The sequence below is a fragment of the Hippoglossus hippoglossus genome, chromosome 13, assembly GCF_009819705.1.
Source record: "Hippoglossus hippoglossus isolate fHipHip1 chromosome 13, fHipHip1.pri, whole genome shotgun sequence".
Lineage (NCBI taxonomy): Eukaryota > Metazoa > Chordata > Actinopteri > Pleuronectiformes > Pleuronectidae > Hippoglossus > Hippoglossus hippoglossus.
The window spans coordinates 16,947,947-16,973,111 of record NC_047163.1 but is presented as its reverse complement, the minus strand read 5'-3'; the positions used below and the strand labels follow the sequence as shown (position 1 = coordinate 16,973,111).

General features: G+C 40.1%; 1 protein-coding gene and 1 non-coding gene across 3 annotated transcripts in view; both read left to right on the top strand.

The window, feature by feature from the left end:
- Positions 1–20,105: 20,105 nt before the first annotated feature.
- Positions 20,106–25,165, top strand: part of pdgfd (platelet derived growth factor d) — a 50,211-nt gene continuing 45,151 nt past the window's right edge. Inside the window, exon 1 of one of the 2 annotated variants that reach the window (XM_034604728.1) lies at positions 20,106–20,573. In XM_034604728.1, coding sequence (XP_034460619.1) covers positions 20,456–20,573 — 118 coding nt within the window. In that variant the 5' untranslated portion in view covers positions 20,106–20,455. The remainder of the gene's footprint in view (positions 20,574–25,165) is intronic. The other variant, XM_034604729.1, reaches the window with a different exon arrangement.
- On the top strand, positions 21,506–21,578 carry trnat-agu. Its single transcript has one exon. It is a non-coding gene; the product is annotated as a tRNA-Thr (tRNA).

The window sequence follows — 25,165 nt, the reverse complement described above, 5'->3', positions numbered from 1 at the left end:
TAATAATGCATTTTTATTCATATTTTTTTCCTACATGGCATGGAAGAAAGGTATTTATTTAGCCTTCCCATTTTTAAAAACTGAACTGCAAATATCAGGAGTTATACATTTTGCACTCAATTCACACTTGAGCCATGCATTAGAAAACAATTCAATTCAGATCTGGAGGCAGCTGTGAATGGCCTTGTTTCTCCCACACACCAATTAAAGACCATTTACTATGAGTCATGACTCTTTTCACTACAGGCTTTTTACCAGATCAAGTAGGATTGCTTTAAACCTTCTCATGAGAATGACATCCAAGTGGGAATAATTGTTGTTGTTATCCTGCTGGACAATGTGGTGGTGAATAAGTCATCCCACCGATTTACCGCAATCATTTAGACTTTGTTATAAATCCTCTGAAGCCCCTGAGCGACTCAACAGATGTGTCTGGAGAGATCTGATGGGTTTGGCCTGGTGTTAGTCTGAATCAAACCCACCGCTCACTAAGATTAAAAACAATCTGTATTTGCATTGATTATGCAGATTATATTATATATACAAGGAACATTTATTAACACCTAAATCAAACACGTAAAAATTGATAATGTTTTTGATATGCACCATCCCGGCACACATACACGCCACTACCACCAGCAAACATAACGTCAACAACACAACACTAACAGGGATGTGCAGGCGGCTTAAATATTAATTACTTGACATTACTCTGGCTAACAATGTTTCCCATAAGAATAGTTACATGCTGAGTTCCCCTGGGCCCATGTTTGACAAATGCAAGTGTATGTGTGTGTGTGTGTGTGTGTGTGTGTGTGTGTGTGTGTGTGTGTGTGTGTGTGTGTGTGTGTGTGTGTGTGTGTGTGTGTGTGTGTGTGTGTGTGTGTGTGTGTGTGTGTGTGTGTGTGTGTGCGTGTGTGTGTGTGTGTGTGTGTGTAATAAATATTTGAAAACAATGCAATCACATTTCGAACACACTAATGTACTTTCGGTGGGTGCCAGGCCAGCACATTCATGTATGTTCACAAATGTGTTTGTACACATAAAACAAGACAAACATAAAACTGCATTTCTGAATAAATAATACAGCCAATATGTGCTTGTGCATGTGTATAGGTGGTCATGTGCGTGTGTGTGTAACTGTGACTGTGTGTGCACACACTATTAGCAGGCTAGAGACTGCCCTACCTAATCTGCTTTCTCCTAATTAAAAGCCTGTGACTAAATGGACCCGCACAGGAGCTGTCTGCCGGGGAAATTTAAAAAAAAACTGAGATGATTAGAGGACAGAGGAAAGAGGGAGGTGGCAGAGCACAGAGGGATGGAGGGATGAAGGATGAAAGGCACTAAGGATGGAGGGTAACAATGGGAGAGGAGGTAGAGAAATGGGGGAAGGATGGTGAGATGTAGAATGTGAGAAAGAGGGAGTATAGGAAAAGGCAGAAGGAAACAAAAGGTGGGGAAAGAAAGGTGGACAGAGGAGGGAAAGAAGAATAGAAGGAAGCTGTAGAGATGAAAATATTGTGCCTAAAATGTTGTGTGGGAATACGGAAAAAAAGGTGGATAATAGAAAAGATAGAAAAGTCAGAAAGAGACATACAGGAGCCATAACACCACTTAGAGTCTATGGTCATTCAAGAAGCTCAGCCTGCAGCATATAAATGTCATCATCTTCACCTTAGTTTTGCACAAAAGTGAAGCTAAAATATCAAATTTTGAGCTTTTGACGTCATTTGGAGCCAGAGTTTGTGCGGTAGTGATTATGTTGTGGAGTTGTGGTATCGAGGTCCCACTAATACATGCACTAGACCCATTACGTGTCAGTCACAGTTGTCATTCGTGATAATTTACCCCAATTTTATACCTTAAAATAACTTATCAAAATCAGTATTAGCAGATCAGTGTGCTTAGAGCCATCTAATGTCATATGGGCCATCTTTACATACAGTCTTTGGTTTAGCGTAGTAGCATGCTAACATTTACGAATGGACACAAGATTCAAAGTCTGTTGACCAGAGTACAAAGACAGATTCTTCAAAGTGAACTGATGAAGATGAATGATGTATCTATGAGCTCAGCTGTGATTCACAGGAATTATTAACAAACAGATAAATGCTTGTTGATCTAATAACCATTAACATTGCTTGTACAACACAGGCAGAGTATTATACAGAGATGACGTCAACAGCTTGAACAGGCCAACAGACTGTTCTGTCCTGAAAACTGTCAGAATCAGCAGTGAATGTTGAGATGTGTTAACGGTGATGCATGCACTCACTGTTGTACACACTGAAGTGCATTTGAATAAAGATGTGATCGCGTGGCACAGAAGAAATAAGTGAACAAAAGTCAGTGACTAAACATCATTAAACACAACTAAACAAGACAATTTCTTTAAATCATTATTGAGAAACCATGTATAGCTGTAATACAGTATATCTGAGATGTCAACTTTTGGGTTCATGGGGAATCCATTTTATTGTTGAAACTTTTTTTTCTCAGATGTCAGCTTTTAAAGACATTCGGATTCATCCTCTGGAAACTATGAATGTGAATACTATTTTAATGGAAATCTATTTAATTCTTGAAACATTTCTTTAACATGCCAACTTTCCAAGACATTCGGGTTCATCCTGCAAAATGGCATTGCAAATCATTTATGAGTTATTAATACATTTCAATCTGTATATTAAAGTGGTGGACCAACTGACTTTGGATGATAAGATAGGGGAAAAAAAGTTTTGTTTAGGGCTGAGAAAAGACTGAGCTCAAGTAAAAGTCAAATACTGGGCTTTCAATCTTCCCGTTTATTATATTTCACTTCCCAAACAGTCAACTGTTAGCTGATAGATGTGCTTGAATTCTGATTGGATCAAAAGACAAAATATGTGCATGAGGCCTCTAGAGTTGGAGCATAAAACTTTTGCCCTGCGGCACACAAATCTAAATTCTGGAGGAGGCAGTCCCATGTCCTATAGTAAGCTTTGCATCCATAAACAAACAGGGAGAGGATAAGAAGGAGGGAGAGGGAGGCAAAGAGAGAGGGGTTGAGGGGGAGAGAGAGCAAGATGAAAAGACAGAAGAGATAAAGATAGAGAAACTGTGTATGCAAGGCAAGAGAAGAGTGTTTGATCACAGCAGCTGAGTCAGCAGTGCGCTTTAGCTGAATGTAGATATACCCGATGCTCATACTCAGAGTTTGCACTTCATTTAAATATGTATCACTCCCTCCTTCTCCCGCTCACTCAGACGTAACTCGTCGTTTCCCACTCCTGGTTCTGTGTCTCTATGCCTGCCACTCTCTTTCTGTCTTTCTCTCTAGCAGTAACAAATATCAATCTTCTCCGCACAATGAAAACCAGCGAGATATGATTACTTATTCCCTTCTAAGGGAAAATTTGTCGAAAAAAAATCCTTTACCCCGAGGCTTTAAATGTGAGAATAAGAAAATACAGTGTAAAATGTAATACGCACTAAGTGAATGTAAAAGAGTGCTTTCATTCTGAGCGCCTGAAGGTGCAGTGAGTGAAATAGCAGTAAGTCTGACACCGGAGTTTAGACTGGCAAAGCAATACATCTTTTGTAGCTGAGTGTGACGGCTTGCAGAAAGGATATCACAAAGTATTTATTTGATGCCCCTCATTCTGAATAAAATGAAACAATTTGCTAGTAAATAATTCAAGTAGGACACAGGTCAGAAACTGTACTTGAACCAAAGAAAAACAAATTCCTGTTGTTTTTAATGTTTGCGATAAACCATCACAAAATCCCTGTTACGGTAAAGCTACTTTTTGTGTCTTGCACTTTACTGCGCACAAAATATAGCTGAATCTAGAAGCAAAAAAAGAACAAGCTTTAATTATCCATAAAGCAGTTACACTTGCTTTGAATTTTAATTGAACTAATAAAATTGAAATAATCTGTCATAAAAATGCAGTAAAAGTTGTAACAGAAGACATAAACTTTCCCAAAGCTCTAGCTCTAAATGAAAATTTGCCTGAATGGCTGGCTGGCTTTCTTTCCTCAGCAGAAATTAAAGATACACTTTTCTCTATGATATCTTGTATGGGAGTCAATCTTCAAGCTCACAGTTTTTGGGTTGTACAGGTTTTTTTTAAAGTGTAGGGGTCGCAGAGAGACAGACTTTAAATTGTCCACTAGTATTATACAACAATAAAAGTTAAATAATGATAAGCTTTATTTCCATAGCACAAATCATGAAAATAAAGTGAATAATAAACTGGAATTACCACCCTACAGTTGTATACGCCTCTGACAAAAAAGGCTGTTTCCATCTATGTAATTTCTTTTCCAGATTCATATGAGATCACTTTGATCTTTAACTTCTCATCACTGAGATCTAATCTGTTAATCTCTGAGTCCAAGTGACAACTGGTCAAAATGTTATGAAATCCCCCAAAGGCAGAGTTGAGATATCATGATCAAGAGGCCAAGAACATGTGAGGTCACAGTGATCTTTGACTACCCAAATCTAATAAATTAATGTCAGTCTATAACAACAATTGTGCTAAATTTGAAAGAATTCCCGTGAGGTCACAGTGACCTTGACCTTTAACCACTAAAATCAAATCAGTTCATTCTTGAGTCCAAATGAATGTGTGTACCAAATTTGTAGAAATTCCCCCAAGGGGTTCTTGAGATGTTGGGTTCATAATACCAAAATCATGTTTGTAAAGTCACGGTGAAGTCAGACCTTTGACAACCAAAATCGAATCAGTTGTTATTTGAGTCCAAATTAACGTTTTTACCAAGTTTGCAAAAATTCTTGAAAGGTGTTCTTGAGATATCGTGTTCACAAGAATGTGACAGGCAGACATTTGGACGACCCAAACACATAATGCCTCTGCCTACTGGTAGCTGCCGACACGGAAGCATAAAAAGCAACTAACCGTGACATGAACATTAACATAAAGATAAAAGCAAAAGTGTCAGTGTTTGATCCGTCTGTGTTTAACTCAGTACTGCACTGTTTTATCTCAAAATAGGCTCCCTGCCTTTTCCACTATCATGAAGCTTTAGGTTTTAAGATGAGATCAAACAGTCTTAGCCTTAGGATCTGTCCATAGATCAATGTGCTGGGTCTAATTTTTACTCTGTGTTAGAATCAGAAAGATATGTTGAGTACAATTACATTCAAAAACCTAATTTACGTTGTTCAAATGTATCCCTGCATTGATAGTCCAACAAACATTCTTTATATGTACTGTAGTATATCACATCATTCATGATATCATCATGTGTGGTATGGTTTCCTTCATGTAGGTATAATCAGTTTTAAGGCTAATGACAACCACATCAGAGGACTGTGTGATGTGTGTTACAGCACTGGATGAAGTTTTTTTTACCAAGACAGCATCACACTCTGAGAGCAGCTGACAAGCTAAACCTGAATTTAAAACATTTTCATGCAATAGTGAATCCCAGATATTTCAAGAGTGAGCGTTCTCCTGCATGTCCAAGTTTGTTTACCTCAAGGTTGTTGATGTATAAGAAAAAGCTGACCTACCCCTTCACTGTGCACAATCATGAGTGCTGCTATGAAGTTCTCTGTCAGTGTGACCTAAATGTGGGAGAAGAAGAAGAAGAAAGCCTGTGAGAAGAGGATCATTGGTTTGATGCCCTGAGTTGGCAAAAAAAACTAGCACAGACAAAAACATGGTACAAACTGTGTCGTTATAGCAAAGCATTGGTCATGAGAAGTTCCCTGCTGTGAAAATTCAAAGTGTAAGTTCATGAATGTGAAGTTGGGCACAGCAGGAAGAATTTCCCAAGATAAATAAAGTTTGAAGAAAAATGCTAAAAGCAAAATAGGTCACTGACCTGTTTCCACTGAGCTCCAAAAGATTGAAATATTATTTTAAGAATTAATTTTCAGAATAATGAAGAGTGAAGAAAGGGGATGTGCATGTTAGTCTTCTTCTGTGAAGGTTTTTACAAGTAAATATGTGATTAATATTGGTTAAGGTTGACTCATGACAGTGCTACGCGTATCAAGACGTCTAATAGAGATCCATCCGCGCGTGTTTGAGTCTCAGATGAGGACTCTGTTATGTTCCAAAATGGGTGTATCAGAAGGGAAAGTGTATATAAGATATTATATTTGTTAATGTTCGTTGGTTTAGCGGTTGACACAGTGTCAGCATGTAAATTGGGGCCATGTCTTTGCAGATGTATAAGCTGCAACAGCAGCCGTTGTCTCCTTCAATCTTCATGACTCTCAGCCATATGGTGTGCTGCAGGCAAATGCCTCTGGCGATTGTTTTGAGCACTCAACTGTACTTTTGTGGCTCTCAGCTGTCGACTCTTTCCATTCTGTTTGACGTGATTCTTGTGTGGGTGGTGAAAGAGGTTAGTGGTGTTTGAATCCGACTTTTTATACCCACAACCCCATCTATGCAACATAATTAGCACTTCTTTTAGGAATGAGTCCTAGTGTTTGTTTGTGTTGCCCTTATGCAGATTTTCTGCCAACATTGTGTGGGGGAAAGTAAAATGCCATCCAAATGAAAATGAAGAACTAAAGGATAGAGCATATTATAAAACAAATAATTTTTCCGTCATCACAAAATACATATCTGATCTCGTTTCAGGTCTCTTTTGCCTGACCAAACAATTTAGTTCCTTTGATAAGAGATGCATGAAACAGAGAGTTTTTGGATCTGTTTTGTGTTTGTCATTGGAGCACAGTAGGTCCAAGGAAATAGGTTGCCATTGTGCAACTTCTTATTTTGCTCATATCTTTCCATGTAAAAAAACAACATATGGACAGTTAATAAGGTCAAAAACAAAACTTTCATCGGAGGTGGTCTTCTGGGCTGATAATTGCGTTGTGCTTTGTATATATGGTCTTTAATGCCGATGAAGCACAATGAACTGAATAAGCAATCACACTGTGGGTGATGGACTTAGTTTGGGTCCACATAAACAAAGCATTTCAGCTGCTCCCACTGAACTGATGTAGCTGAATTATTGCAGTCAACAGAAACTGTATTGCTCTCTGCAAAACTGATTTAAAAGGTGCACAGAAAATAGCACTGCTGTCAGTGGCTGGTGATTAACATCATGTGTTCTCACTGTACACTCACTCTCTGCCAAATATTTCTTTCTCCACACAATGAATAAAATGTAAGCCAATGCCTATCCTTTTGCAACATTTATTGAGACTTTTTATTTAATAGATACAATAAGAATGATGGCTCACTTGTGGTTTTATGCTATTTTTTTCTTTGTTGCTCTGGAACTTCAACATCACTTCATCACTTATCGGTTTCGTCTGCGCAAAATGAATAAAGGGAGCTCAGCACTTCTACTGTATTATGTCAATACTCATTCATGGCTAAAGCAGTTGTGGATGGAAATGAAGAACTTCGCTGTCATTACAGCTCCTTCTCATGATGGCAGCACATATATTCCCTCAATTTGATATGTTTGACATTGTTCGAGGACGAAATGAAGAATTAAAATCTGTTTCGACATTTAGTGGCGCATTTCCATCAAGAATAAAGCTACAGGGTTAGACTGAACTGGATGCCCTTCAGGCTTGGAAAGATTTTGGAGTTTTTAAACATCAGGGAACCACACGTCATATAATCCTGACTCCCCAGATACATTAATAGTAAACAAAACTGTACACAGCTTTATGTAGAACCAGAGATACAGATAATAGAGAGAGAGGATAGAGTCATTGTCTGAATATATGTCCTTGTCAGAGCCAGCTCAGTGTGTGCGTGTGTGTGAGAGAGAGAGAGTCCGTCAGGCTATCCTGTCACGTAACATGCTAAATATCTCTGCAGACCACCACCAATGAAGCACAGGGATTAATGGGCCATTTGAGGCTACTTGACATTTCTGAAGCCAATTTCTTCTGCACGAATGAAAAACACAACCCTGGACGCCCCCCCCCACCCCACCCAATGAACACACACGCGCACGCAAACACACACACGCACACACCATACACACATGCGGTACAGGCTAAATACTAAATACTTGTACAAACACACAGGAATACGCACAGACAAACTCATTTGTAAATATAAACTCTGATGGATTTAACCGAGCAGTCACCGCCCCACCAGTCACTTACATTAACACACCTATGGTCCCATTTATTAATATATTGTAGAAGTTGGCTGGACTATCCATTACAACATCAATATGAGTTAGACCCTCTTGCTATTTAGCTAAATTATGCAAAGTGTGAGCCCATTAATTATTATGATACACTGGCACAGACAATTTAAACTTGTAATGGAACAAAACCTCAAGGGTCACGAATATATACCTCCTTCAGCTTAATACTGCCTGACATGTAAACTGGCCAGTTATCTTTGACATAACTCTCTAATGTAGCATCAATCTAACCTCAAGCGCCTTAAAACACAAAAGGTACATTTAATTATAATAATGTGTCCTTACTACTGAACATCACATCATCTGTCAAAAGGAGTCAGAGAGGCCACATTGTCTTCGCTGTACCTGAAACAAGTGGAGGCACTTCTTTAGTGAAGGTCGCATTGAATTCTCATCATTTTTGGCCGCACCTCTGGGTGTTCAATGTGCTAAAAGAACGTTTCCAGTGCCACAGCCTCTGGTGCCCCATGAATCAGTGCAAATGGCCACGCACTATTCCGGGAAAATATGAAAATAAACTGGATGTGGAAAGAAAAGGCTGATTTAGTGTTTGGTTTTGCCAAATATTATAACTCACTGTGCTGCTTTCAAAACCTATTTTGTATGTTTTCCACCATCTCCGCTGTAAAAGCAATAATTTCAGATATTGTTATGCCTTAAATGTTGCAGAATCACTTTCCAAACACTACAGGCTGATATATCTACAAACCGAATCCTGGTCTGATTTTCACTGAAGCATCCAGCTGCTGCACTCGGTCTCCAACTCTGAATTTACTCCTAAATTATTCATTTTGTCGTCAAAATGTCGCCTGCTGCCTTAAATCATTTCATTTTATTTATTTTTTGGCTCCCTCGTGTTTATAATTAAAAAAGTCTTTAACCTCCTGGTTCATGTGTAAAACAACCATTCCTGTCTCTTTGCCGCAGTGAGACCATTCATTAGTCAGCATGCTGTTCATAAACCCAATTACACCAGCACCTGTGAGCGCTGCCTGCCCCTCGTGCTGCTAACGCCAACTCTACCACCTTCTCCACAACCACCTGATGCCCACAGATTATAAGTAATGATGGCCGTGCTGTATGCCGCTGTCCATATAAATAAACAACAATATGGCCAAATATCATCGGGTTCTTAACTTAACTGAACTAAATTTGGTTTAAATCATAGACTGTATATAAAGATGGACGACATGACGGCTTCCCAAAAGTCAAGCTAAAGCGTCTCAATAGCCACCTGCCTTCTCCATGTTAATGGATGTAGATGTACCAACCCAACACATCAGAGTACACATTCATTTTGCTTTCCATTGCAGGTTTAAGCATCATTACATTTCATTTCATTTGGCTGACGCTTTTATCCAAAGCGACTTACAATTAGTGCATTCAACATCTGTGATCATGATTGACAGTTGAGACTGACTCATGATTAGTCAAGCATATTGACGTGACCTTGTCGTTACCGTGGCTCCATACCCCGATTGCTACTGCACAAACTCCGATGACGAATATTCTAGCTTCATTTGTGGATAGTAGGAGGAAGTGGAGACGCTTCGTCTATATACAGACTACGATTTGAAATGACATTCGGCTGACGTCTGTTAACAGAAACCTCAACTCACGCATGGCTTCTCCCCAACAATGTTTTTAGTGAATTTGCTTATGGTTTGTTTCGATTGACATCTGTTCATTATGTAATATCATGGCCTTTGAGTATGAATGTGAATCTAAGTATAATGTTCTTGGTTCATGCATAATATATTGATACTATTATTATTCTTGCCTGCCTGTTGTCAGTGAGTGGACCAAAAGAATTCTGATGTTTAGATGCTTTGTTAGTTTTTACTCAGTGACCTGTTATTTAAAACAACACAGAAACAGCTTGGATGCTGTAGTATGATAACACCACTGTGGTTTTATGCAGGAAAATCATGGAGATAGTGAAGTTTAAAAAAAAATAGTCCAATTACAACATAATTGATTTAGGTTTATAAAACAAACAGAAGCCCTAGACAGCATTTGTGTTGTTTGTGTGTGTGTGTGTGTGTGTGTGTGTGTGTGTGTGTGTGTGTGTGTGTGTGTGTGTGTGTGTGTGTGTGATCCTACTGTGACTGTGCTTTATTCTACTATTTAATGCTCAGACACTAAATAAAGTGTTTTATATTCTTGTAATGGCTGTAAAGGATTAAATTTCACATTTTATGACTCTGCTGTGTGCTTGATAATAAGGAGCTAAGGCAATTAAGTCTTATCAGCTCTGTTGGGGAGCACTGCCGCGTTCTGTATGCTTCGTATTCTGTTTGTTCATGTTTATTGTGTGTGTGTGAGAGAGAGAGAGAGAGAGAGAGAGAGAGAGAGAGAGAGAGAGAGAGAGAGAGAGAGAGAGCACAGCATGATCTGCTCTGATGTAGGCTGAGTGTGCATGTATTTAATTCAAACACAACATCTGTGTATGTTTTCCTGTCAATGCCGGTGTGTGTGTCTATCCCTATATGTCGAGTGGATATTTTTAGTACACATGCTCATTAATGTCTACAAGGCTTGTCATTGCTTCATGTGCATTGCTGTTGTGTGTTTTTATGTTGCAGAGCCTGTGATTGTTGTGTGTGTGTGTATTGTCTAATTCATAAAAAACTACTGAGTCTATGTAGATACACATGAACCTATATCTCTGCCAAGGTTAATCAATTCTTCATCATTCTTCAATCTGGTTTTCTTATTGTGAAAATATAAACGGAAAAAGAAAGTGGTCTAAATGGTTCATTTCATAGTTCAAGAAAGTGAAAGAAATAAATCCTGAATCTGCCCTTGAATCTGCATTTACACCAAAATGAAAGGGGTTCTTCTCAGGCTCAGGCCCCATCCCTCCACCAAGTTTGGTGGATATCACTTTGGTAGTGTTTGCTAACAAATAATCACTCGAATGGATACGAGTAACCCTGTGGTCGAGGTAAAAACATGCAATTACACAAAAAACTGGTACAAGTCACAGTCATTCACATTCACACAAAATATATCACTGAAAAACATTTTTCTGCAAAAAGCTTCTGAATACTCTGAGGTCGCTATGTAAATATGTGTGTACGTATAGAGTTTTGGTCGCATGGCATAGAAAGGTCAAAGCATTGTCAGTGTTTAAGCCCTCAACATTTCTTGAAAATACAAATTGCAATAGTTAGCAATTTTGATGTGCTTGTATTTAAGGGCATGCATCCACCCACACATTATCTGTGTGTACTTACAATCTCAATATCTGGCCATGTTTTGACTAAATACTGTAATTAACTAAATATGGACGGAGAGTGGAAAAATAGTTTATCAAGATCATAATGCTTTTTTCGACTTTAAAATTGTGTGCACAAGAGAGTCCATATAACTCATATAACCACAATCTCCATTTTGCTGAAGATCAATGAGTTTTTGGTGAACTCACACTTTTACTCTTTAAAGTCTGTTAATGAGATGTTCCTCAAACCCAATGGTATTTTCATTTGTTTAAATAAATTTGAGATTTTGATTACAAAGGTTAACTTTCAGGTTTTAATTTAGTGGCAGACACCACCACATCAAACAAGTTTTGATGAAATGAAAGTTGATTTCTATGTGTGTGTGTAATGTGTGACTATAGCCGTGAATATACATCATACATGATGGTCGCAAGGCCACTGCTCTGAGTACAGGATGCCATAACTCAGCCTTGAGTTACACTAGCTCTAATTACTCAACACGGCCGATTGGAGCATGTCAGAACACACACACCCACACACCCACACACACACATTCTGCCACACACCTGCACATACATACATACATGCTCCACTGACACACACTCAACTCTCCATCCTCCATACAATGCAAGCACATCCTTTACATAAACTGCATGCCTCGATGTTCATCCTGTGACAGACACACACACACACACATACACATGCTCATGGGTAGGCACACACACACATTTTTAGCTCATTAAGAGATTCCCAGAGGGTAACCAAGAACAGCAGACTACTGTGGGAACCTGGAGGAATCCGTCACTCTGTCCTGAACCAACACATTGAAGACATACAGGAAATATTAGAAGGCGTGACATTTTATGTTATTTTAACCCCCAAACATTCATTCACTGTAACTTGCTGTTGTACAAAGACAAGAGTACAGTGAAAATCAAAAAAGCATTGAGACAATTTAGTGGAAAAAATGGCCAGTTTTAGGAAAGTTAACTCAATAGCTCAATTGGGAGCGGAAACAGCTTGAAGAGTTTAAAGAAATACTCCACACCAAAGTGTGTGAATTTACTCTCAAAGAGTGATTCACCCCCTGCAGGCTTGAAAGTGGCTGTTAAAACGCGTTCTTTCTTCAAAGAGAAGAGCTGCTGCTATGGTCAACTTGGATTTTTGTCACTTCGGTTCTGCAACAGTAACGAGTATTCACAGCAGAAAATAATGATCAAAACAACAACTGTCCATCTGCCTGCACAATGTGTTACAAACACAGTACAGATACATAAAGTGCATCTGATTTACATGCATAATATGCATAGGTCCAAAGAAAACGATAAAAAATCACATTATCACATGAGAGCAAGTCTATAAAAGTGATTTAAAAGAAGTATCTGACTCAGCGAGCCTTATCTCCTTGGCTGCACACAGAAAAATGCATTACTGTGTGCTGAACACTAGGGGGTAAAGTCGGTATGGCATCACTGACACGAACCAAAACTGTGTGGAAACGAGACCTGATTTGCTCCACATACACAGGTAAAGGGCCCATAATGTGTCAAATGCATTTAATGGGCTTTTACTATCCGTAATGACTTGAAGGGGGGTCAGCAGGGACCCTCAAAGTATGAAAACAGTCACTTCGCGGGCTTTTTCCCTCGGTCCATTCTAAGAAATATGTTATTGAAACGTCTCGTTTCGTACTTCCTCCCCCGTATGAGTCATATGGGTTCTCACTCGTCTCTCAGTCCCACCCAGCCGGTACCAGTCCAGCCTCCGAACCCACCACCCCTGCTCCCCCTCACCTCCACCACCACACCGAGCGCGACACCAAGCAGACATGTTGCTGAGCTAGCAGCTTGTTAGCTACCACAGGCTAACCACAACAAACAACACTGAAGAAACACTGCAGCGTGGAGGACTCACTACTGTGTAACGCAGACGTTACTCGTTACTCGGGACTGTAACTCCGTACTGTAACTCGGGACTGTAACTCGGGACGATACTGTCCTGCTGACACTTGAACAAACATGAGGACGGTGTAACTTACCGTTCAGAAACATCCTGTTTTAACCGACTGTGAATATGTGGCTGGTCTTCTATAGCTGCAAACATAACTTGACTTTCAGCTGGGTTTACTGTCAGAGAGAGTCAAATGCGCCAGAATGAGACCGGTGATAGGCCTGGTCGCGTGTCACTCAAAGTGCAGTCAGCCAATCAGAGGAGGGGCTCAAGAGGCAGGCGAAAACAGCCTGTTCTGTCTGCAGCTCCAGAGAGAGACAGAAGAGAGGACATGGAAATACACATTGCAGCAGTTTTTTTTTTTTACTTTAAACCACTGATATATCATCTTAGGGGTACCAATACCTCAAATTAAACCCAGAAAGGTGCAAAATATGGGGCCTTTAAAACAGATAAGAAATCAAGTAAGAATACAGCAACTACAAAACTGCATTACTGTCTGTCCATTTTAAAACTCATTTAAAACCTTTACTGGTTGATTTAAGGAATAAAGGTGACTGCAGCTTTTGTGTCATGGCTCCCAGGTTAGCGAGTGCACACATACCACAGCACACACACCCACACTAAAACAATGGTCACGTTTTCCCTCTACCAAAGCTAATCCCCTCTCATCTGACATTAAGCCAAAGGATGGAAGGATGAAGAGGTGCGGAGGGAATGAGACAGGGAGGACAAAAGAAGAAGTAAATAGAGCAAAGAAAAGAAGAAAAGCGACACACGCTCTTTCCCATGTTCACCTTTGACGTTAGGCTATTAAACCTGCTGCCAAACATCTGCAGAGACATTGGTATTTCGAACCAAGCTGTTTCTACATTTTAAAAGCAAGATAAAGTTTTCTTTTTTAATTAAAAAACAATCATAAGTTTTAACCACATACAGTACAGAGGTAATTTTCATAACCTACGCTGAACGTGTGACTCATTTCTCACCAGAAATAAAACCAAAGTGGCAAAATGTATGCAAGCATCCAACTACTTATGCTGTGGCCAACACAGGCACGCACGAATACAAGTGTGCAAGGACAAGCAATAGCAGACAACATGCACACACTTTTTCCTGGGTCTATAACATCCCAGTATTCATGAGTATAATAGAGGGTCAGACCCAGAGATTCCATGTGGAATAAAATGTATCAAATGACAGCTGACTGATTGACTTCACCATCTGTTTCTCTAAATCAAGTCCTAAATCCCTCTTTCTTCCCGATTTCTGTTTGCCCTCATGTTAAATCCAGAATTTGTATTTCATTCCCCAAGATGACTCTAACTCTTTGTCTTTCTCCTCCTCGTTCTCCCTTTTTCACTTTTCTTTCTTTCTTCTTTTTCTCGCCATCTCTCGTTTTGCCCAACCAGCCGAAGAAATCTGTTATTAATATAATAAGTATGGCTTTTATCAGTTACTCACACACAAACAAATACAAATGCACACACACTTACTCACACACACACACACACACACACACACAAAGTTATGGATAGCACCACACTATTTCCTGGAAATCAGCCCGGTTGGATCCAAATCAGATCTATTAATACAACAAGTGTGCGAGTGTGTGTGTGTGTGTATGAGAGAGAGGAGTGGGTAGCACCTATGTCTCTGCAATGAGCCTTGTTTCTCCAAAGTCTTTGATAACACATTACAGCAGTGATACATAAATTGGCATAACTTTTAGTATGGAAAGAAAACTCAATGGGTAATCTGGGACGCAGTACCTCCAATCAGTATCTTCATGCATTCCTTTGTGCAGGAAAAATACACTAAAGGGTCAGTTCACCCAAAATACAAAAGAAACAAGCACACGAATTGTGCGAAAACTGGTATCCACTGTTGATTATCTTTTTGATATAATCTTTTTAATATACTCCAAAAGAAGTTCCACTCACCCTAAATAGCGTCACTTTCATTCTAGTGGGGTTGTGTCAAACATTTCAAAGACGGTTGTTTAAAAAACTGGGCAGATAAAAACCAAAGCATCTCCCTGGATAGATAGCACTGAGAAAATATGTTGTTGTTATTTTTTTAACACAGACCTTTAACCATTACAATAGAGGCATTCATATCATTGTGATATTTATCAAGCATGTTAATGTCTCCTCCACAACAATCTGCACAAAACATGGAAGAGGTGCTATTGGCAAACGAGCAGAGCGCAAGAACACCCTGCAGCCTCATTGGCTTTTAAGCTCTGCCCACAAGTGCCTTCAATAATGAGATCATTCAGTGCTTCGCTCTGTGCAGGTGGATCAGGAATTAGAAATGTAGATTAAACCCTGAATATAATCAGAATCAGAAAAATGTTAGCGATCCCTGCAGGGAAATTGCTTTGTTACAACTGTTTAACATTCAGGAAAGAGAGAAGTAAATAAAATGTAAAAACTAAAATTAATTTGTAATAACACAAATAAATACACAAGTGAGTGAATTGAGGAATTGACGAATGCAAATGTGAACAAAGTTATGTGTGAGGTGGAATTACAGTATCGACAATAGGACAAAAACGGTAATGTTCAGAATCAGAATTTAACCACGAAACTAACAACAATGTGCAAACTGAGAAAAAAGTGCAATTTAATAGTGGTTGAACATCAGAGCACTGATGTACCTGTACTTGATGGCCGCAGGAAGAATGACCCCCCCAAATGGGGTCAACTGCAGCACTTCTGGAGTTTGTTACTGAACCCTTTGGCTAAGCAGAACACTGTATAGAGTGTTGGAGACATTGAAAATAAAGGACAAGACTTGTGACAACCTCCTCTTCTCCATGACTACAGGCACAGGGTCCATCCCCAGAACTGAACCACTTAACCTTGGTGAGAAGAACCAGTCCTGTGCAGAAAAGGCCCCATGCTTCAAAAGGAAGCCCATCAGGAGAACCAAAGGGACACCCCTGTGTTTGTACTCCTGTAACATCTCCCCCGAATGAAAAGCACATTAGCAGGACTCTTTAATCTTCAGAAGTCCACTGGTGCTGGTGTTGAGCTGCAGTCCATAAAGTCACATCAGTCCACAAAACTGTCCACTACCCTCTGGTTCTCTGACACATCCTCCCCATCGATGCATCCAACAACTGCAGAGTCATCACAGAACTTTTGCTCTGGACTGGTGAAAGGCCAAGATAAGAAATTGTTTACTTAAGGATTTTAATTTCTAGAGCAAAAAAAAAAAAAAGCACATTATTTAATATTTTAAAATAACCCCCAAGTTTCACCACAACTGGCAACTGGTGAATGACTGTGGGTGTGAAACTCAATCACCTCTTTATCGTTCCAGTCCATCACAACTTAGCATCTCCGGTCCAACTCCTGTCTTGGGGCCATGCTAGCACTAGATTATGTTGAATGTATTGATCTGCCTGTGGGCGGCAATGTCAGTCTGGTCAGTCAACAATGAAATCTGTGCACATTTTCTGGACGACTGGAGTAACAACCAGGTACATGAATCAGATTTTCTGTCTGAGTGACATCTTATAACTACATCACGGGTTGGGTTTGTTAGGTAATAATGATCACTTAATATGACGTTACCAATGAAGAACCAGATTCGAGTCCCTATTACCTGAGTCGGAGTCCTAGTCAGAGTCATCGAGGTTAGGCATCTTAGCACGAACTGCTACTGATAATATATACAGTACACGTGAATCACATGTAAGCTGGTGAGCCTACATGTTAATACACGTTAAAGTATTAATATAACTAGACTATGCCAAATCAAGGCTTGAGTACGACGACGCTGGTTTGGAATACTGAAGCATACTTTGATTTGACAGTGTCTTTGTGCCAGATATGGAACTGCTTTGCTCAAGGGCATGGCAGAAATAACAACACGTCTATCACTGATGGGAATGAAAGGACTGTTTCATAGGATTAAGGGGGTTCTCTTTAGATTCAATGTAATAATCATAATGATGTTTTCATTAGTGTATAATCCCCTGGAACCAAGATTCACTGTTTTCAATACCTTAGAATGAGCAGCTCACATACAGGTGGTGCACGTCCTCTTCCACAGACCCCACCATATAATGCACCACCATGTTTCTACAGTAGCCCAGAGCGAACAAACCGAACACACTTACTCTAGAGAGGACCTTTTGTGTTTTTACATTACCTGAAGGCCACCGTGTGGTTCCCAAAAACGCTTGGAAAGGAAGCAGTCAGGATGGCTACTCAGCCAGTTGCAATATGCAACTTCACCTCTAGATGCCACTAAATTCTATACAGTGGCCATGTACACCAGTTCTTTTATATTTAGTAGTTAGAGTGTCCGCCTCAAGGTAAGCCTTCTGCCCCCCTATCCACACACATATTAGATATTACGTTTGCTCGAGAGTACATCTATGCACTGAGATGTCGCTTCAGGGAAGAAAAGACAAATGCCAGATCATTCAGACACACACATACATACACACACACACACACACACACACACACACACACACACACACACACACACACACACACACACACACACACACACACACACACACACACACACACACAGAGGGAAGGGGTGGAAGATATAGTAAGAGAAAGATTTTAAGTATGTCTGCTACTGGCCCAGCATTGCAATACATTGAACTGCAATGATGCTCTAACTCTGTATAATGAGTTGTGAAGTTGGATTTACAGAATAATGGATGTTTTTATCACTAATATGATTCAGTCTTTTCACGTGTGAAATTATTTTCCGGGTTGAGGTGCAGATATTTCCACATTTCACTGTTATCAAAAACTTGGCAAGTTACAGTTTCATTAAAAGGAGATTCAAAGGTATCTGTGTGTGAGTGTGTGTGTCAGTGAGCATGTGTGTGTGTGTGCATAAGCATGCATGGTGTATGATACATGTGTGCCTGCCAGCAACCTCTAAGTGTTCTTACGAAATCATTCCCCTGGGCGCATATGCCTTTGAAACTCAGAGGGGGGAGTCTAATAGCTTATAATTTTAATTAATCTCCACTCCCTATTAATAACCTATATCATTCCCTAAGTGCTTCTATGTTTTAAAGGTGCTGCATTACTCATTAGCCAATTGCGGGCTGATGAGACGGATTTGCGCTTAGTCAGCAGAAACCTCAAGTTGGCGAGTTCGTCCCATAAAGTCTAAATAATTCCTCGAATGAGACGTGGCGGGGTGCGTGGACGCAGGGTGCCAAGGAAGGAAAGGGAAGGACAAGTTGCTGACGGTGAGTGACTCAGAAAATGAACCAAAAAACAGGAGTTTCTGTCCTGAATGAACCTGTGAGGATATGAATGCACCTTGAGGGGACTTTGTGTGGTCAGAATCAGAAACAGAAGCACGAGGCGTTCGCTGCAAATACAGCATGTAACACCCTGTCATGACATTTTGAGATGGCGGATAAATCACTGTGGAATTTATTAAGTGCAACAACTTCAAACATAATTCATGTTGGTAATAGTCTGACTTTGGCTTACACAGAGCTGCCTATTGAATGAAGTCTGGCAAACCTCAGCCTGAATTTACATATTTTCTCAACAAGTGCAATCATGTAATATGTGTGTTGTGTTAGATGTGCTCTGACAGCTTATTTCAAAGTGTAGAGTGATCTGTGGAAGATAATGTAACAGAGGGAGGGAGGAAGTTCTCTGTGGAAAACAGGACAAAAGAAAAACCCACAAAAAAACCCCCACAAAAAGTCATTACCTCCAAGGAGGTTATGTATCATCAGCGTTTGTTTATTCTTTAGAAGGATGACACAAAAACTTCAAATCTGATAACCATGAATCTTAGTGGAGAGGTGGGATATGGATCAGAGAAGAGAAATACTCATACATTTTTTGGTGCACATCTGGATCTGGGGGTGGATTGAGCAGTTTCTTTTCACTTTTCTATAACATTGCGAGATTTGCAGTTGATTTCTCAGAAAGAAAATCATGGATCTTGATATAAAGAATCAGAAACATTTCGGGGAGTGTGAGCAATTTGGTACAGATCCAAATCTGGATCTAGTGAATTGAAATGTGCTTTCATAAGGCGACTGTTGGACCTTGGCGGAGGTATGCGCTCCATTGAGTGTCCTTCTACTTATGGCATGAAATGGTACGTCATCAGAATCCAAGTGAACTCGTGTCAGCTGTTTCCTGAAGTCTCAGAGCAGCAGAGACTTCCACTCTCTCCTGTGTTTCCTCTCCTACATATAGTTAGATAGATAGAAAAAGTCAAAAATACACTTGCACTCACACACACACTAACAACACAATCAGATAGTATAATGTTGTACCACAGTCACTAATACCAACCTGAGAAAGAGAACAGTCATAGAGAGAGGCAGACACAAGCAAGAAATGACCTTTCAGTAATGGGTGAAAAGAAACAGTAATGTCAAAAATAAATCATGTCTTGTAAATACTATTGTGACATGATCTCCATTTTTTGAATTTCCTATGTTTTGAGTTTTACCTTACCACAATACTTATACTGTATATTTTATTTCCTTAGTTCCATTAATACTGTTATCCAATTGTTGTTGTTTACATAATTATTGTTCATCTGATTCTTAGACAGACAGACAGACATATAGATAGATACATAGCTAGATGGTGTTAAGTCTATTGATCGATCTCTCCTCTCTGGCCTTCTACCACTCCATCTTGCATGGTCTTACACACACATAAACACACACGCACACACACACACACACGCACACTGACTTGGCACGGTCGGCAGGACACGCTGACAGACATTAGCAAACAATGCGGGAAATCTCTCGGTGACTGAACAGGATTTTTTGCTAACAGCGATAAGAAGTCGGGCGCCTTCAGTCTGAGCTGTGACCGTGAACGCTGCTATATCATCCTCCACCTGCACGGAGCTGTTTCGGAGGCTTCACTGTGAGAGGAAGGCACAGCACGGTGCGCGTCAGGGCGCAGCAGTCAACAAGTGGCTCTGGATCGGGGTAGTGCGGGGAGGAGTGTGGAAGCTTGAAGTCACTGAATGGAAAGTTCGCTCTGACACAAACTTTTTAATTTTTTTTTACCCGTGGGGTATAACTTTTGTTTTTGAGTCACTGGGAGGTGAAGACTTCTCTGAGGGTTTAAGAGTTTGTTGTCGCCATGTGCCCACCGCTGCTTCTCCAGATGTGGATGGTTTTATTGTTAGGGGCTTTAACCGGGGTCGCGAGGGCTCAGGTCTCCACGGTCAAAGTGATAAGAGGCAACATGAGGAGAGACGGTGAGTTGTCTTCATTACTTCATTCTCTCATTATTGTGCACAATGTCTGTAAAGTTAAGTTTACAGTTACGTTTTTTTCCCCCCATACAAACACCATTGGATTAGTTTTTGTCATCATTATGTTTTCTCTTAGCTCTAAAACTGATTTTAGAGGATCAATTCTGCATCTGTATTATATGTGAATATGACACTTTTCTTGCATAACTCATGGTGTTGTGGTAGCTGCTGGTGTTGCCTCAAATAGAAACCCATTGTCTGTGAGTGTTGCATGCCTTGTGGTCGTAAATGACCTGTTGTCACACTGTTAAAAATGCAGAAACAGAGCAAAGGAGACATGTTAAATGATGTGAAGTGTGCCCAGAGGAAGCTGTGTTGAATGAGGGGCTCGTGCACTTTTTTTTCCCAGATGATGAGAAATGAAAAGGGAACGTGCATGTCTCAGTTGTAGTCAGTTAAATAAGAGCGGGGGCTTCACCGGTGCAAGCTGCAGCCGTCAGGTCGCCTATCTAACTTCCTGCAGGTGCGGCGTGCTTACTTTTCACTTGGCCCTGAGGCTGCAGCCACAGTGCTAATGTACCTTTGATTACACTCACATGCATGCGCCCGAACACGCAGGGTTGCTTTTGGCAGGGAAATATGAAAATACCACTGTATTAGGTTCTAAACTGGAAGACTGCCCCCGGGGCCTGTTTCATCTCACACCCGATAACACGGAGGACAAGTCGCAAACGTTTCATTCGCCTTTGTTGCCTCATCGAATACCACTTTTATCACTGCATTGGTTTTCATCTTGACGAATTACGTTACAAATCACCTGTAACAAAGCTGCCATGTATGTACTGAGTACAGAGTCTGTAACAAACCGGAGATTGACGTATAGGAAAGCTATCGGTTTAGAAATATATCGTCATCTGGTCCTCCAGTTGCCATCCGGCGCTGTGGCTTAGTTGGTAAAGCGCCTGTCTAGTAAACAGGAGATCCTGGGTTCAAATCCCAGCAGTGCCTTTTTATTTTTGTCCCGTTGGATTATTATATATTACGTGTCTAATGACCATTACTTTGATTTAGTGAATTGCAACCTAACAGAAACAAAGCACTGCTGGGTCTTGTCCAAATGTATGTGAATATGAATGACTGAAACAATCACAAATACAACTATTGTGATATTAGATCAAATATTGCATATTATCTCCTCCATTTTTCAAAAAAAATCCATCCACAAGAAAACTTATTTTTACCAAACATCTCTATCCAGAAAAAAACCCCCAAACTACTGCGTCAACAATATGTCAAATACCATAAAAGAGCACTGTGGTCTAAGTATTAATGGGGCGAGGCAGACGCCTGTGAATACCAGTAAATAGGTGCAGTGATGCTAAATTTAGCAGCAAACTTGTATTTAGATCTAGTAGTGCTAACCAAACAAAGAAAACCGGTATGTAGCCGCCATTGCTGTTGTTTCTTGTGCAATTGTAAAAATCTCCATTTAGTGACTTTACATGCCGTTAGCAGTTGGAAAAAAACAGGAAAAATGTTGTTTTGCAAAATATCTGCATTGGTGTCCACAGGGTGTTAAGCTTCGCTGATTTATTTTATAGATTTGTCTGGAAACGTTTTCAACATTTACAATGCAATGACTTATCTTGTCATTCATTTCAATTAATCTAAAACTAAATCTGAAAAAAGTTCTTCCCACTGTTGCACATACACCCGAGCAGTCTACACTTGCCCTATGTCAAACTGATAATTTGGGAACTCCCTCTGATGATTTTGGTATTTTTTTGTTCTCCACATTTTTTCCTTAAGAGACAGGCCTGAAAAACATGCTTCATCTTAGTAGTAACTTGAAGCTGCGGGTTTGACAGATGATGACGGTGGATTTGTGAAACCGTGGAATTTCACAATCAGCAGTGTTTAATAAATCTATCACAAGAGTTCAAAAGGTGAGATATATATTTTTTCAATATATTCACTCAGCGTGACATGAGACAGTCACTCGCTCTCAGCTGTCACAGTTATCAAAGACACCTGATAATTATGTTCTGATGATAACGAATCAAACTGATTTGATCAAAGTAAATTCTCTTGATCTTATGATAAGGTTTAGCTGCACAGAATCTATGATCCACTGTGATAACTGCTATTGAGACAGACTGATTGTTGGATGGTGCACAGTTTTTTAGACAGCTCTTTAATCCACTGCACAGTCTTACAGTAACATGCTGTGCCAGAGAAGTTAGGTGTTAGGTGTGTGTGTGTGTGTGTGTGTGTGTGTGTGTGTGTGTGTGTGTGTGTGTGTGTGTCACTTTGTTTATGTATTTACAGTACGCTTATGAGAGCTTAGTTCCAGTCTTTGATTGACTGCTGCTGATTAAATGTGTTTCTATCCAGGGGTGAACCTCATGCTGATAACGTCTGCGGCTTTCATTCGTCCACTTACCATTTTGAACAGAGCTTGTGTATTTCTGTGTGTGTGTGTGTGTGTGTGTGTGTGTGTGTGTGTGTGTGTGTGTGTGTGTGTGTGTGTGTGTGTGTGTGTGTGTGTGTGTGTGTTAATGTTCTGACAGAGTATCTTCGCTCACTTTGAGGAATTCCCCCCAAGGTTTTTTATCCCCGTGTTTGTTCGGCATTTTGCTCGTTCTTTTTTGCCTGCCATTGAAGTGTGTCTTTGTGTGCATTAAAAGGGGGTGTGGGTGAGGTGTGTGTGTGTGTGTGTGGGTGAGTGGGGGTGGTGGGGGTGGGGGGAGGTGGGGGTTGACACAGGGAGACGTGTGTATTCGTAGAAAAGGAAACACAAAAGTACACATGTAAACACGCTGAGCAGAGTAAACACTACTTGGCTTTTCTGCTCTGAACTACTTATCACTCTCTGCTTGAGAGACCAGATGACCCAGATATGATAAAACCTATTACACATACGTGTGTATGCAAGAGACATGTGCACATATATGCAGGCAGACAGAAGCACATAGTAGTGAAACAGGGCAACCTCAGTTATACTCCTCTGTGGACAGGGACAGCTGCGGACACACCACAGATGCAAAGTCGTTGCTATTATATTTCCTTCCAGCCTGCTTGGACGAGCCTTGTTGCATCGTGACCACACACACTAGCATAGAAAACTTGGCGCAGACCCTACAAGTTGGAGGGGACGCACACGTTCCACACAGAACCACATGTAACAACCTCTAATGACATTAACGTCACCCAAAACCTGAAGCACCCTAACATACTGACGGGAAAGCCTAGTACTGTCTTAACATTGTTGTTAACAAACACAGGCAGAAACAACAACTGTTGCAGATTTTGTAAAAACAGTATAATTTATCATATGTGTAAATAATTTTAGTATTTACTGCTAAAATGAGTCAGACCGTTTTCAGCATTGTCAAGTGTGACTGCCCCCTACTGGAGATAAATATATGCATGACTGGATATTATCTGTGGAAAGTCAATATTAAAGTTGGGGTTAGTGAGTAGTTCTATAAAAAACTTTTTTTATCTTATTTGTTGAAATCCTCTTTCGACCTGATGGCCATCAATAAATAGTCATCTGGGGGAAAAGGACTGTAACAAACACAAACCTGTGCTTTCACTGCAAACTTCAAAAGCCGGAGAGACACCGCTGAGGCCAGAATTTAGCGAGCGAGTAACAGAAAAGTGGGATTTATTATTTGCATATTCTTAAGTGTAGCCCTCTTTTCCAGGATTACCAACTGAAGCTTTAATCCTTGACAGGTATTCTGAGAAATAATATCGTCAGATGGTAAGAAAATAATTCCAATTATTATAATTAGGTATGTAATATCTAAACCTGACAGGGCTTTACTTGTTTATCAACAAATCTCTTTCGTCCTACTAGGAATGCTTATAGTACTAAACTAGCTATAATGCAATATTTATGAATTAAAAATCTAAAACAGAAAATCCTGAGATAAGCTCTATTTGAAAAGGTAAAATGAAATAGTATTTGCATTTGAAGTTATATTTCATAACACATCTAGGCAATTGCAAAAGCACATTGATGCGTCCAGGCACAGCGGCTCAAAACCACTGTTATGGAAACACATAGACAGATACACAGACCGATGTCCAGAGATGGGGGTGCACAAGATCTGTGTATCCGAGGAAATGTGCCAAATATTCTGGAAATGTAAATGCACCATTATCTTTACTGAGATATGCAACAATATTACTTGCACACAATTTATACTCAAGTAAAAATACACACAGACACAGTAAAATGCAGACACACTGGCACCACACACAGTTTGAGCTAAAAATGTAGATGTTGCTTGCAAAGAATGTCCATGTGGCAGTCAGCGCCACAGTTAACCTTTTAAACAAACAGACTACCAGGGACCTCACACAGAAAATGTTTGTGGAATGCAAGTGTTATTTATTCAAAGTGCAACTCTGCAAAAAAAGAGAATATGACTTCTATTCCTGGCAGTGACAGAACCACAGTATGTCTCATAAAGGCTTCTGGCAGATCTTTCTCATTCCTCCTCTTCTTTCTTCCAATAGTTCTTCTCTTATCTGTTGCCTTCCTCTCTCCGTGCCATCTTATCAGTCTATGCCTCGCCCTGTAT